The 14,370-nt window shown below is 33.2% G+C and overlaps 2 protein-coding genes across 2 annotated transcripts; one reads left to right on the top strand and one right to left on the bottom strand.

Annotated features, from left to right (window-relative positions):
• Positions 1 to 2,803: 2,803 nt before the first annotated feature.
• Positions 2,804 to 5,947, top strand: LOC119635995 (zinc finger protein 35). Its single transcript, XM_038031061.1, has 3 exons — positions 2,804 to 3,087; positions 3,295 to 5,110; positions 5,186 to 5,947. The coding sequence occupies exons 1-3, from the start codon at positions 2,917 to 2,919 to the stop codon at positions 5,866 to 5,868; spliced, it is 2,670 nt and encodes an 889-aa protein (XP_037886989.1). The 5' UTR covers positions 2,804 to 2,916; the 3' UTR covers positions 5,869 to 5,947.
• Positions 5,948 to 10,125: 4,178 nt separating this feature from the next.
• On the bottom strand, positions 10,126 to 13,099 carry LOC119635970 (caspase-1). The gene is made up of 4 exons (XM_038031024.1): positions 12,301 to 13,099; positions 11,950 to 12,200; positions 10,859 to 11,173; positions 10,126 to 10,787 (listed from the first exon to the last, which is right to left on the bottom strand). Exons 1-4 carry the CDS (start codon positions 12,453 to 12,455, stop codon positions 10,534 to 10,536), a joined length of 975 nt encoding a protein of 324 aa, XP_037886952.1. The 5' UTR covers positions 12,456 to 13,099; the 3' UTR covers positions 10,126 to 10,533.
• Positions 13,100 to 14,370: the final 1,271 nt, after the last annotated feature.

Raw genomic sequence — 14,370 nt, 5'->3', positions numbered from 1 at the left:
AAAGAAAAAGGGAAAACCGAGCAACATCAACAAAAGAATAGAAAACCATTTCAGAAAAATAATAATCGTAAATATGTAATAGTTTGTTGAAAAAGTGATTTAAACCAAAGTTTAATTTGAAAATCCATATTCATAAACTTTATAAATAAAAAAAATACTTGAAAAACAAAAACCAAACAACCGAACTTGCCTCCACAAACCTGTGAAGATATTTTAATTTATTTATTTTTCTTTTCTTTTTTTTTTTTCCAAACACTTTTTTCTTCTCAAGTGTTTTTCTGTATAAAATGTTCTCTTATGTTGTAAATTCTTCTTAACGTAACAAATACAAATACACATAACTAGAAAAAACTACTTTCACATTTATGCTTAACTATATGTGTAATAGAAATTTCTAAACAAAATATTCTTAAATAATTTATAAAAAATAAATTCGTATTTTACCGTTTACTATAAAACATTTTATTTATTTTTTTTTCAAAATATATATAATAAAAACGAGATTTAGGAAACAAACAAGAACGATTGCGTACAAGTTGAAGTATAATTTTGAGCTTTTTAAGCCTCCATCGGAAACGGCCTTTAGTCGCTGAGAGATCAAAATATCTTGCAAGCTGACGAATTGGCTTACACTTATACTAAAGTGGCTTCAGACAAGTGAGAAAATCTTACTTGATTGTGACCGAATCTTTTACACGTTGTACTAAGAAAGAGGGAAGAGCTTTTCTTTTTCTTATTCTATAATGTTTGGTGGGCGCGATTGGTTTTTCTATTTTCAGACTAAAAGTGGAAATTTGTATGGTGTATGTGCTGTTCTTTATGAGTAGCAAGTAAAAAACACGGACAGTAAAGTTTTGTAGGCGCTTTCCTTGATCGGCTTAGGTAATTTTCAAATTCTTTTGCAAATTTGTAGCCGATAGCTTCATTAAATGGTTGGGCAGACTGACGTGCTTAGATGCATTCCGAATATGAAAATGGCCAAGAATTTATATACTTTATTGAAAAGTAATTGAATTTTTAGTATTGGGTAGGCAATTTTTTTCATTTTTCTACAGTCACTACATTGCCCCTATAATATATCTACTTTAGTTTATGAGTGATGAGCAAAAAACCGAATTAATTTTTTCTCTTAGGTTGGACGGTACTGTAGGCATGTTCGATTTAGACACTTTTTTGCGAAAGACCTCCCAATGTTCAATTTTCCGGCCGGGAGATTGTTTACAACAGATGGCCTTGCTTGCAATATATATATTTTGGTTTGGTTTAAAAAAAAAAAAAACTTATTCTTCCGCTTCTTTTTACAAAGAAAGTCATGTATCTCTCGGTGGCCTAATCCATTCAATATCAGCATACAAAAACAAATTTTTTCTTGAAATTTTCGGAAGACGAAAATTCTTTTTCATTATTTGGGATTTAAAAAGTTCGCCACGTACTCCACAATACGATAAAAATATAGAAAAGAAGAATAGAAAAAGCGAAATTGAATTTGGAAACAACTAAGAGTAATACATGGGTTGTATATGTTAGACAATTTGATGGGATTTTAACAAAGACAAAAACGACAGATGGACTATATTTTTATTTATTTTGTAAAATTTCTTGCGATTTTATTTCCATAGCTATTTAAAGTTAAACAAAAGTGAAATTCAGTAAGAATTTGCTTAAAAAAGGAAGCAAATAATTTTTAATAATCCAAACGAATTATTTATTCTCCTACATATGTAGAGGAAAATCACTACAACAAGATGGTGGATGACTACACTCAGAGCGATCATTGTTGCCGTTCTTCTTAAATAGACAACAAACATAACTATAGAGGGCGCAGTACAAGATCCATTCACAGTAGGAGAATTTTTAACATTCACAAAAGACAAATAACTTTGCTTTCAAATGAACACATTAAAAATAAATGGGTTTTTAATTTCGTTGCTTAACAAATAGAAGTCAAATTTTAATGAATGAAAAATTTCAATGAAAATAACAAATCAGTCTAAAAATCCCAAATGAACAAATCGACAATCCTTTATCGAAAAGCATTCATTCATTCCCGCCGTATTCATCAATTTTAAATATCTCACAAAATGTTAACAAGGTTTCACTTAACTAAGACTAGAACACACAGTTAAAAAAGGTATGAAAGAAAAAAGAATTCAATCATTTAAAAGTATATAATGGGAAAGAAAAAAGAATTCAATCATTTAAAAGTATATAATGGGAAAGCCCGTAAGCTAACAGGTCGGTTGTTAAGTTCTTAGATGAAACTGATACGATTATAAAAATAGATAATCAAAAGCATATTTTGATATATTGTGCAAAGATATAGCAATAGTGTTGGTAGACAGGCGCATGATTAATTTAAACCACCCGGCTAAGTGAATCTCCAAGTTCATGCTGATCAAGAATGTAGATCTATTTGGAGTACGGAATGCAAGAATCAGTTGTTTATGTTTTTCAACGGGAGTTGGCACAAGAACGAACGTTATTGAAAATGGTTAGGATCGAGGCACATTTTCGACTTCTTTCCCTATAATGCCCTATTTTGAAAAGTCTTTAATTGAATAATTATAGGGTATTTAATATTTCACTTTAACTCACTATAGTTTTTTTATTTGCTTTTTTGATGTGTGCATTCGAAAGCAAGGAAGTTGTTTAACAATTGCCAACAGCACACTATTTTCTTTTGTGAATGGTAAATACGCTCCTATTGTGAATGGATATTGTAATGCGCCCTCTACATTCATTCTTGTGTTAGGTTTATTTAAGAAGAACGGCAACAATGATCATTCTGAGTGTAGTCATCCACCATCTTGTTGTGGAAATTTTTCTCTGCATAGAAGAATAATTTGTTTGGATTATTAAGTTGCTTTTTGAGGAAATTTTTACTGAAGTTCACTTTTTTTTTAACTTTAAATAATTATGGAGGCGAAAACTCAAGAAATTTTGCAAAACGAATTAAAAGTAAAACGCATATGTCGTTTTTGCCTTTGCCAAAATACCACTAAATTATCAAACATATATATGCGCGACACGCGTATAAAGACATCGGCTCCTTTACCAATACAAATAATGGCCATTGCATCCATTGAGGTAAGTTATTTAAAAGAAACCATTTAATCAAGTTCTACAGTTTCTATTATCAGTTTATTGTTAAATTAGGTTGGACGTCATGCTTAGCCAATACAAATTTTATTTTATATATATTCTGTAGTTAGTTTTTGTGGTCTTACGGTTCTTATATAGACTAACATATACTTTATTAGGGATTTAATATAAAATTTCTTCATTTCTTTCCAGGTTTTTACGAATGACGGTATGCCTTCGTATATTTGCACGTACTGTACTCAATATTTTGAGTATAGCTATCAATTCAAACAAATGTGCAAAAAGGCGGACAATTTGTTGCGTCAGGTTCCATTCACAGGAAAATGGCCAGCAGAGTTGGAGAAACCCACTGTTCCGGGAAATGAGGTTAGCGTTGCAGTAGAAAGAAAACTTAATTTATCGGTACATGAAAATGTTAAGAAATCGAACCAAACTCAGCTTAGGGTTCAGTCAGTTCGAATGACAAAACCGGCAAGTGGCGGAGGTGGTCAACCAAGACTTCAAGAATCGAATGCTTCGTTTAATGCCGTGCCAAAAAAAATTTTAAATGCAGATCCTGCTGCTGTTCCAGTACCGCCGACTCCAGTGCGCACTAAAGTGGAAGCAATTGATGACGAAGCTACGGCCAACTTTCTTAATAAAATTGAAAATGATGATGATTTGTTCATAGATGATGTGCAACGTTTAATTGCCTCGGAAGAGGTGGAGGAGACAGAATTTGTTAACATGAATTCCTTGCCTGTACTGGTGGTTGATACCACAAGCACCAATATTAAGCCAAAATTGTTAAATAAGTCTTCAGTGCGCATTTTAAATAAAGAAGCAGCTAAAGAGCTAGAACCACGGTTAAGTTTGCCAAAGGTTAAACAAGATGAAGACGGTAATGTGGAAATCGTGGCGGAAATTTTGAATGCGGACGAACCATACGAAAATGAACCGGATCCCATGGATGCTGCTCCAATTCAAGTAAACGTGTTTCCCTGTTCTTTCTGCGAACGTTCATTTCCATTGCGTCAACTGCGAGACATACATATTAAAAATCATAGTCGTGAACGAAATTATTTATGTAATGAATGCAACAAAAGTTTCTTTACCAAATATGACTTGCAAAAGCATGTCTTAACGCACAAAGAAGATAAACCGTTCAAGTGTTCTGCCTGCGATAAAAGTTTTACACGCAGTACTTTGTTATATCGTCACGAGCGTTCGCATACCGATATGCCTAAATATATATGCGTGCATTGTGAAAAACCCTTTTTATCGTCTGAAGATTTAGAGAAGCATGTCGCTCGACACAACAAAAATCGTCCGTTCAAATGCAAACTATGCCACAAAGCTTTTGCTTTCAAGCAGGGCTTAGAACGGCACGAGGTAGTTCATTCACGTCAGCAACCATTTCCTTGTCAGTACTGTAATCAAAGCTTTTCCACTACGAGCAAACTAGCCCGACATCTTACTGCTCATGCCGGCGAACGTCCTTATCCTTGCAAGTTCTGCTCGAAATCATATCTGTTATCACATCATCTGACACGTCACATGCGCTCCCACAAAAATGCTCGCCATTCGGCGATGGATTTTAAATGCAACTCTTGCACCGAAACTTTTGATTCTCGCGAAGCTCTTATCGTTCACTCAGCCAATCATGCTAAGGACGAAAGTTTGTCTTGCCCGTTGTGCAAAGAAAGCTTCGACAACTTTGATATTGTTACAGCTCATATCAAGGAACACTCGGGCGGTGAAGCATACGCATGTGAATTTTGCGATTTAATCTTCTTATCAGCCGATAAACTACATACCCACACTCAACGTAGCCATAACGAAGAAATGATGGTCTATAATGAGAATGATAAAGCTCAGGCAGCAAAGCACGAACAAAAGAAATCGGAAAGGAGTAGCAGTGACGGAAACGAAGATTTACAAAAAACCGTAAATGCATTTTTCATTGAAGAAGTGGACGAGAACGCGAGAAAAGACAAAATTGATATTAACATTAAGACGGAGCCAAGCGGTAAGCTATAATGAAATTAACTAATCATTATTTTATTAAATAATAAACGAATTTTGATGTTTTCTAAATCTTTAGATTCGCCAAAAATTATTAATCAAGTCATTATATCAAAAGACGTAAGCGAAATTCCTACCGTTTCTCATAACGACGATAACGATGATGACGATGACGATGATGATGATGATGATGATGATGGTGATGATGATGATGATGTTGATGATGATGATGACAACCAACTGGAAACCAGTCTCTTAGTACCAGTAAAATTGCGTAAGTTAGAGGCAGTTCCAACAGAAGTAACGAAGGTTGCTGATAACGCTCTGGTGCTAAGATCATCTCCTGGTCGACGCAAAATACCCAACGTTAATGATAATAATAATATCAATGAAATGAAGCAAACTCAAGTGGGACGGTTGAAATTATCAAAAGATATAACAGTACGCAAAACCAATCCAGCCAAGCAAAATTCCAATGAAGTGAGTTCTTCGCATCAGATGTCTTTCCTTCAAAAGAACAGTCAACGTTCTTCTGCAGTATCAACGTCAGTGGCTATGAAAAATGTGAAGAGTACTAATGATATCCCAAGTAACAATAATAAGAAATTGTGTACTATGGCAATCGGCGGAAAGACGGTAAAGGCACAGAGGATCACCGTAACGAAAGCTGAAGCGGCTGCCTTGGATCGTGAAGGACGAATTAGCTATAGGAATGGGAATATGATATTAAGAGGCCAACAGTCAAAGAAGAAGAACAAATGAGATTTTGGTTACATGTTCAGTATATTTTCGAATTGAACTTTCAAGAATTTATTAAAAATAAAGAAAAATTTCAAAAACATTTTTCTTTTTCGTATTCATTGCAAAATTATGTAAGGATTAGCAACGTATACCAATTATTATTGGAAACCTTTTGAAGTATATAAGGGCATAACAATATAATTAAGCCCCTGTATTTGTTTATTGTTCTTCATTTTGGCGAAATCATATTTCCGGACTTTCAAAATTCACCTTTTAATTTTTCCTTAACCGCCTTAATTATTAAAAAACTAATAAGATTCCCTTCAAAATTGCAAAGCTCTTAATCCAAGACTTTAAGAAAAAAATACATTTAAATGCATGAACTGCTCGATGCGTTCGGTAGTGGATTATGCCCGCGCTTACATTCCGTTGTTAGCGAAAGCAACGTAAAAATCTTCATAAGTTGCATATATTTTGAATCATTAAGAGATTAGGAATTGATTGATGACGTGATGCGATAAAGCATCAATATATCCATTAAATAGATCTGCATTCCACCTGCGTTCGGCTCTAGTTGATTATAAGGTCACTATCTTCAGAATTCTTAAACAGTAGAAAGCAAGTAAGAATGCCATAGTCGAGCAAAGCTCGTAATAATACGGTGTTCATGACAGCCCTTATAGTGGAGGCTACGCAAATTCTGTCACAAAGGACAAATTATGTTTTGTCCCCATTAAAATACTTGCGTTCGTCAGAGCCGAAATATATGCCGCGTTGTAAAAAGTAGATCTATGAGATCCAAATTCTCTATTTGTTGGTTTTCGCCATAAAATATAGTATTGAAAATTAGACGTTTAAAGCATATCAAGCGTTACTTTTCACAAGAATCTTCATATGGATTCGCATTTAAAAAATGGATCTACTTGGTCCACATTCGGTGAGATTAACTTTTATATCAAATTATTATTGTGAACGAATTTTCTTCAAGAAATATTGAAAATTAAGCCTTTTTGCCGTGTACAGATCCAGTTTCCGTAGGAACGTTCATAGGTCAAGAGACTCCAAAAATTTCCCCATCCGATCCAAAGCTTCCACACTAATTTAAAATCTAAAAATTACAAGTACATTGTTTCTTCTTTTAACGACTAATCCAAATCAAAACGTTACATGGGAAGGGGATGAAAATGCGCCGATCCAAACCATTCCGACGTACCTCCTTGTGCCGAAACACATCAATGTACCAAATTTCATCAAAATATCCTTAAAATTTCGGCGTGTACGCAGCATGCAAGAAAACAAGGCAGACAGAGGGACAGACAAGCTCCGCATAATTTTCTGAATCGATCGATATAGTAAAAGTTGCCTCTATCTAAAGTCTTACGTTTTTGAGTACCTGGAATTCTCGTAATAGCATCCATTCATTTGTATCCCACCGTTCGTAGCTTCCCACGTATTCCAAAATATATCAAATCGTCTTCACTTAACAACACTGACCGCAATATTAAGCTTAACGTTTCATTGGATTGTTTCTTTGAAGTCTCTTCTCCAAGTTCTTCACCAACACTTTCATCCAAAAGATTTCAAAAACGTCACAACTTCCCTATCCCTGGTGGATAATCGAATTCAATCGAGCCGCTGCCACACTTGGACCCGCCGTCAATAAATGTAAAAGATCTCTTCATATCTCTTGAACTTTAAAGCTTTGGTTGACGTACTGCAGGCGTCCAAGCAACATTTCCTAGGATAGGCAGGCAAACACTACTAACTTTAATTTTAAAAGAACATAAAAAGAATGAAAAGCGGCTATAAGAAAAACGAAAAGAAAACGTCGGACGCTTGTCGCAAATACTAAAAAACTTAATATATCCCGTGCAACAAGTCGTGCATAGAAGTATATAAGAAGTCTGTTTGTTCCCACTGTGATCACTGCTGCAATAAACGCAAAAAAGAAAGTGACGTAAAATGATTGCATTCTCCAACGATTGAATAATAATATATTGAAGCTAGATTAACGAAAGTGGACCAGAAGATTAAGTGAATCGATCATTGTACGGCGGAATTCTTCGTTGGTTGCTGTGTCGTAACAAAAATTCATATAATTAACTTCTCATAATGATATGTCAAGTACGTCTTACAATAGATTACCACGCAACAAAGAATGAACTGATAAAACCTCTATTAAGCCACTTGTAAGCTTGAAATGCTAAAATGTTATCTTTCTATACCTCTTATGCAATGGATGGATGTTCTACACAACTGTGTTTTCTTTTCATTGGTTTAAAGAAATTTTGTACACCAAAGAGTGTAATGTTTACTCAACATTGTTTATTTGAAATACTTGGCCTTAAAAACTTGGTCTAAAAAACTCGGCCTATTTCTTTTGGGTGGACTTTTTCTAAATGTATGCAAAGAAATTATAGGAAGAAAAGGAAACAATTTTGTTTTTTTTTTTTTTTGCGAAATTATATTCGCGCGGATAGAATTGCTAATGAGAATGACGTATTTGCATTAAAATATGAACAATGTAAACAATTCCATGATTACGTAAAATTCAGGATTTTAAACTATCTTTACAAACTTGCTCGGTCACAAGTGCCAATTCTTTTAATCAAACGAGTCCAGTGTTCTGAGACAAGTACGAACCTTTTTATATAAATTCCGTATATTGGATGAAAGGTCGTTACTTATCCGCTCGGCATCGAAATCCTTTCCTGACTCTGAAAATGTTTTTAAAAGAAAATATGCCTCGTACTTGAAAGCCTGAGTTCGTCCGCTACCGTCAGTTGACGATTACAAAGGTTGATGATAGAGCAAGATGATTATTTTATTAGTCTTTAGTTCTTTGTAAGCGCATGATTTAGATTGCTTTTAACTATGCATGTTTGCCTGTAGCTTATAAATATCATATAAAAAAAAAGAACCAATAAGAAATTTATTTTCGGCGGGGACCGAATCTCACATACCCACCATTATGTTTTTCGCATTCTACTCTCCATGTTTCTTTTACTTGATACCCTTATCGCTGGTATTATTAAGAAAAAATTAATCGCGGCGTCTACCATATTCATTTTAAAATTAGCCCAATTTTAAGCAGGTAATATATCTTCCTTTAAGGAGTCTACAAAATAGTTTTAAACATTCTCTCGTTTGCCTTATGTATGTCCATTAGGACCTGAAAAGTAAAGTATGTCGTAAAGCAAATGTGGAAAATTTGAAACTTCTAACTTTAATAATTTGTCAGGAACGAGCAAAAATCCAAAAATATTTATTAGAAAAAACTGAGTTGCGTTCAGTTTACGCTCCATTGTGCGCTTCTGCTCTAAACAATTTGGGCCATTTTCAGTATCAACCTGCGTGCGAAAACTTTCAATGTTTCTACCAAACTTGAAGTTGATATCTTCATTTTCGCGCTCAATAGAGTGCTATAACACACAGCCCACAGACGGACAGACAACGCTAAATCAACTCGCGATTTCACGTTTCCATTTGCGTGTTACAGATATTGTGGTAAAAAAATAAAACGAGTATACCCCCATCATACAGTGGTGGGCATAAAAAAGGACTTTAATATATCCCATATTGTATGTAGGGATAGCCGTTAAACAAATTCAAGATTCGTTGTAATTTTGAAATTCAATTTTATTTATTAATTAAATATATTTTCATATCTTAAAAAAAGGAAAAAAAAAAAAAAAAACTTTTTCTAATCTTTAAATGGCAACCATTATTGGAAGGCAATTAGGAAATATGTTATACAAAAATCTTAAATGAGTACTAAAAATAAAATCCTTAGAAGAATATATTGAAAGTAAAATATTAGCGAAAGTATGGAGTTTTCAGAAAAACTTTATGGTCTTTTTTTTTTCATTTTTTTGTTTTTTTCATTCAATGTAAAATAATTGAATTGAATTAAATCGATTACTTTTCTATTTTCTTTTACTAAAGATATGATTGATATTATGATAAGTAAGTAAGTTAAAGCGATTGTTTAAGTCTTTTAAAAAATTGTTTTTAGCAACAAAGGAAAGATCTTCAAAAATATCTAAAACGAAAGTTTGTGTATGTATACGGTATGGCAAAAAAATTCTGCTTAAATTTATACTAAGTATGTCATGTATTAAGGCATGAATTTGAAAGTACAATATATTTAATCTAATTATTATATGTATTTAAGAGAATATTTTAAATATTCTAAAAATAAAAATTGATTTAATTCTTATTCTTCTTTTTATGTTTCTTAAAGTTGTGTAAAAATATTAACATTTGTAATTGTTTCGTTGATTTTTTTCTTTTTTTTTTTTTTACTTTTTTTTCTGAAATTTCGTTCCATACATTTTATTGATGTAAATTTGTACGATTGTTTGTTGCTATAAAAAAAAAAAAAAAATGCCTTTTACCATTTTTTACTTATAAACTCAATGGTTAGTGAATAAGCCAGCAATGCTTTGAAATTTTCATATTTATATTGGGATTGCCTTTTCCAATTTTGTTTATCGTTTCTTTTTTCTTTTTGTTCTAATTAATTTTATTAGCAAAAAAAAAAAAAAAAAAATGGTTAACTAAATTTAGGCAAAGGTGGCAGAGGGTTACAAACTTATTTTTTTAAAACTGGCTAAGGAGTCGAAACTTATGCAATTTTTATAAAGAATGATAAATTCTAAAAAATTTCTGCCGCTTATCTCTCTCTTAACGGTTACAATTTTTACTTTTATCGCTAAAACGTAATATACGCGTCAGCATCGATGTAATGCACGGTATTTGTTTTTGTTGATCCATTATTGGGCGAGTGGGAACACAGGATTCATAATCCATGGCAACGCGTTGATTGACAAATGTCAGCAAAGTTAAGATATCATATTCCTTGCCATGTGTATTCAACTCTTCTACCAAAGATTGTATAAACCATGAACCATTGGAGGTGTTGCGCCAAGAATAGAAACCTTTTTTTTTTTTTTTAATTAACAATATATTTATTGCATCAATTTATTGTTGAATAATAAGAAAGACTTACCCGGTATTGTGGAATAGGATATAAGAAAATCAGCATGTATGGGTATTTTATAACTCATAGAGGATATTGATAAGCCATCGCCATCCGTTTCAGTCTTTTGTAGTTTAATGCCCGGATCTAAACGATCGCCACGACATGCTTGTATAAAAAATAATTTTGGTTTACCAGCTAACGTAGGACAAGAGACGGCAGTGAAATAATGCCAAATAGTATCAATTTTGTACATGACATCTTTGGCATATAAGTAACCTTGTTCACCATGCGATAATATTGCTATGGCTATGCAATCATTATCACTATGATCTTGAGTAGCGGCTGAAAATTGAATAGGAAGAACTCGCTTTGTAGCTTACATTTTCTAAATATGGATATGTTTTCTTACTCCTTTTCATAATTTTTTTGCACCTTACACCACTTGCGATACAAGGTGTATTAAGTTAGTTCAGATGTATGTTTTAGGTAGAAGAAGAACATCTTAATGTAGAACCTGTTTTTACTATCATACCGTTTAAGCTTGTCTGTCTGTCTGTCCGTCTCCTTTTCTTGTGTTCAACTTACAGGTGGAAAATTTTTGGTAAATTTCGATAAATTTAGTACATCGACAATGGCTGGGATCGGATCACTTTTTCGAATATTTCCCATGTAACACTTTATTTTGAAAAGTCGTTATATCAATAACTGCTTTAAGCGAACTGGCGTAAGGTATTCAGTGACGAACTTTGTTCTCCTATAGTGTTCCCATATATTTTGAATAAACAAAATTCTTCTTTTTTAAATGTCGCCGAAAGCTATTAATTTTATTTTTCCATTTCGAAGAATCACCCTTTTAGATTAATTATATATATTATAAGCAGGCGTGCTATTTAATAGACATATTCTCAATTCTCCCAATGTCGTACGATCAACAAAGGAAAAGTTTTAATAGGCAATTTGTGGCAAATATTGATATGAAGTAGCGTATTTATCAAGACTCTCCGAAACTTCGACGACAAATATAAAAGTTGTATAAAATACGTACAAAGATGTTCAATCTGACATAAAACCGCGAAGACTATCAGAGATTCACTTTGGGGACTTTTTAAACTTCTTACCTTTCTCAATCCACTCTAGAAGCTCCCTTAATTTGCAATCTTTATGATCAGTTACTTCGAAGTCTAATTTTTTAAAAGCTTTCTTCAGCTTCTCACAATCCGCATTAGTACCCTTGCGACTCTCCAGCGATGGTATGTCGAAATATTCATGGTTGAATATTAGGGCTAAGCCACGTCTTTTATGGTTCATATTATACTCCATTGCATTACGTTCGGTGGGCATGCAAGCGACGTGAGCCACATGCTTATGGCTGTCAATAATATATAAAAAGTGGTATAGTGATATAGAAAATGTAGCTTTTTAGCATGATTTACTAATAGTGCAGATAAGTGTAAAGAAAAACTACTTACATGTTTATAGTATTTGCGTTCAAAGTGAAACCATTACTAGGCGATGAAGCAGATTCTTCGCCACAGCCGATACCTAAAGCGTCATGCTTATCAATAGCACTCATTTTTAGCGTAGCACTTGTAATGTGCTCTATTGTTATACATTCATCGGTCATAATTGTACGGTTGTGTGATTGGTTGATTGTGGTTTTCTTTTGTTTTTTTAATAAATCTTTTATACAAAAATAATTCGCACACAATAAGATTTCTCGGCCATTTAAGTAGTCAATTATTTACGTCTTTACAATTTCTTCGGTTTTTTCAATTGTAACGACTCCTTATTTTCATCATACCATCCTTTGTTTACAAACAATCGCTCTCTCGGTTCTCCTCCCCTAATACATTTCAATAAACTAGCGTGTATGGCCCCAGACACGCCGTAATAATTGTGGTAGCTGTTGTTGTCAAGGCGATTGATGATGATTGTCCGCCCAAACTAAAAATTCAATTTTGCTTTAAGCGCACAGCTGTTCTTGCTCAATAATCACCACTTGCTTGTTGCAATTTGTCATCGCAATAAATTATTTGCAATTGTTTACAAAAATGGTAATAATCGCTTTCAACTTCTGTTCTGCTGCTAATACGCTTTTTGGAGGTTATAATATAATATTGTGCATTCTCCATTCAAAAATATCCTCTTTGCTCACTCTCACTCATATAAGTAAACATAATATTAGTCGGCATTTCACTTGTTTGTTTTTGTACAAAAAACGTCACTAACTCCGTTCAAAACATGCTACACTAATCATTATTCTATTATAAAGATACAAACTAATTCTTTTAAAAAAGTTGCCAGAGTTCTTTTTATTTTGACTGCGCAGTCATTCGGCAATATGATATCATTCCAATAGGAATTTGCTCCGTTGTTTATCATGTTCACGTGACGTAACGTAATCAGCATAGATTTTGCAGAACTGAAGAGTAACGATAAGAAATATTATGATGACCATTAAGAAAGAAGAAGAAATAAGAACTCATAGTCCATTTCATCAATTTCATCGACAATTATCAATAAATGAATGATAAAGAAAAAAATGATAATGAACAAATTGAGAAGGGGATATATATAATAGATAATATGTATACAGTATTTATTTATATATATATATTTGTAAAATGTATTTTTTGTATTTTTTGCAATCTGCGGAACACAATTCTGCTCTTCTGCTCTAATTTTGTTGAAACCCCGATTGGAAAAACGAAAGATAAAATTTTCCTATCAGTTTAATGAAAAGATCAGTATTAATGTTTTCATGAAAACTGAATAATTTCACTTTGTTACGGCTTAAACAAAAACGTTCGTGCTTACATTGTTCCCTTTTTTAGCATAACTCAGCGTTGTTAATTTGCTGAATGGCAAAATAAGAAGAAGATTGATAAAATAAACATAATGTGGAAGATTCACTAACTGTTTCATCTTCACAGCAGTATAATTGTTCTGTGATTATAGTGATTCTATAGCAAAAGAAGTGGCAATTAAACTTGCGGATGTGGACAAGCCAAGTATATAAAAATGTCCGGACTATGTCCATCTGCAAAAAATAGACACCATGTAATATTGCAAGCCAAACAGGAAATATGGTGCAAGTTATCACCAGGTGACAGCTCACTTTCTTAAATCACGAAAAAGGAAAATTTGTTTTGCAAAATTTTTTTAGAAGGAACAACTTAGAAAAAAAAAGCATATAAAGGAACGAACATTATCAAAGTCCTTACCAAAATCGAACAAACTGGCTACGAAATGCAAAGCACTCGCTGCTGCTAAAATGGATGTGTGCTAACAAACATAACCAAAGTAATAACTAGACAACTTGAGCCCATAGCCATATTGAGGTTTACTTGCAGCGCAAAAGCGGATGTCGTCCGTATGCTAAAAATCTAAAACGAACCACAACAGAAGGAACATATAAGGATAATTTAAAAAGCAGGTCTGTCGTTGTTGAAAATACATTAGAAAACTTGTATTCTAATTCCCTTATTTCTTATATTTTTGTTAAATATTGTTAACGCAACGGAAGGCAGTAAACTATT

This window comes from Glossina fuscipes, unplaced genomic scaffold, assembly GCF_014805625.2.
Source record: "Glossina fuscipes isolate IAEA_lab_2018 unplaced genomic scaffold, Yale_Gfus_2 27, whole genome shotgun sequence".
Lineage (NCBI taxonomy): Eukaryota > Metazoa > Arthropoda > Insecta > Diptera > Glossinidae > Glossina > Glossina fuscipes.
Note: the sequence above shows the minus strand (reverse complement) of the source record. Positions and strands in the feature narration are given on the sequence as shown.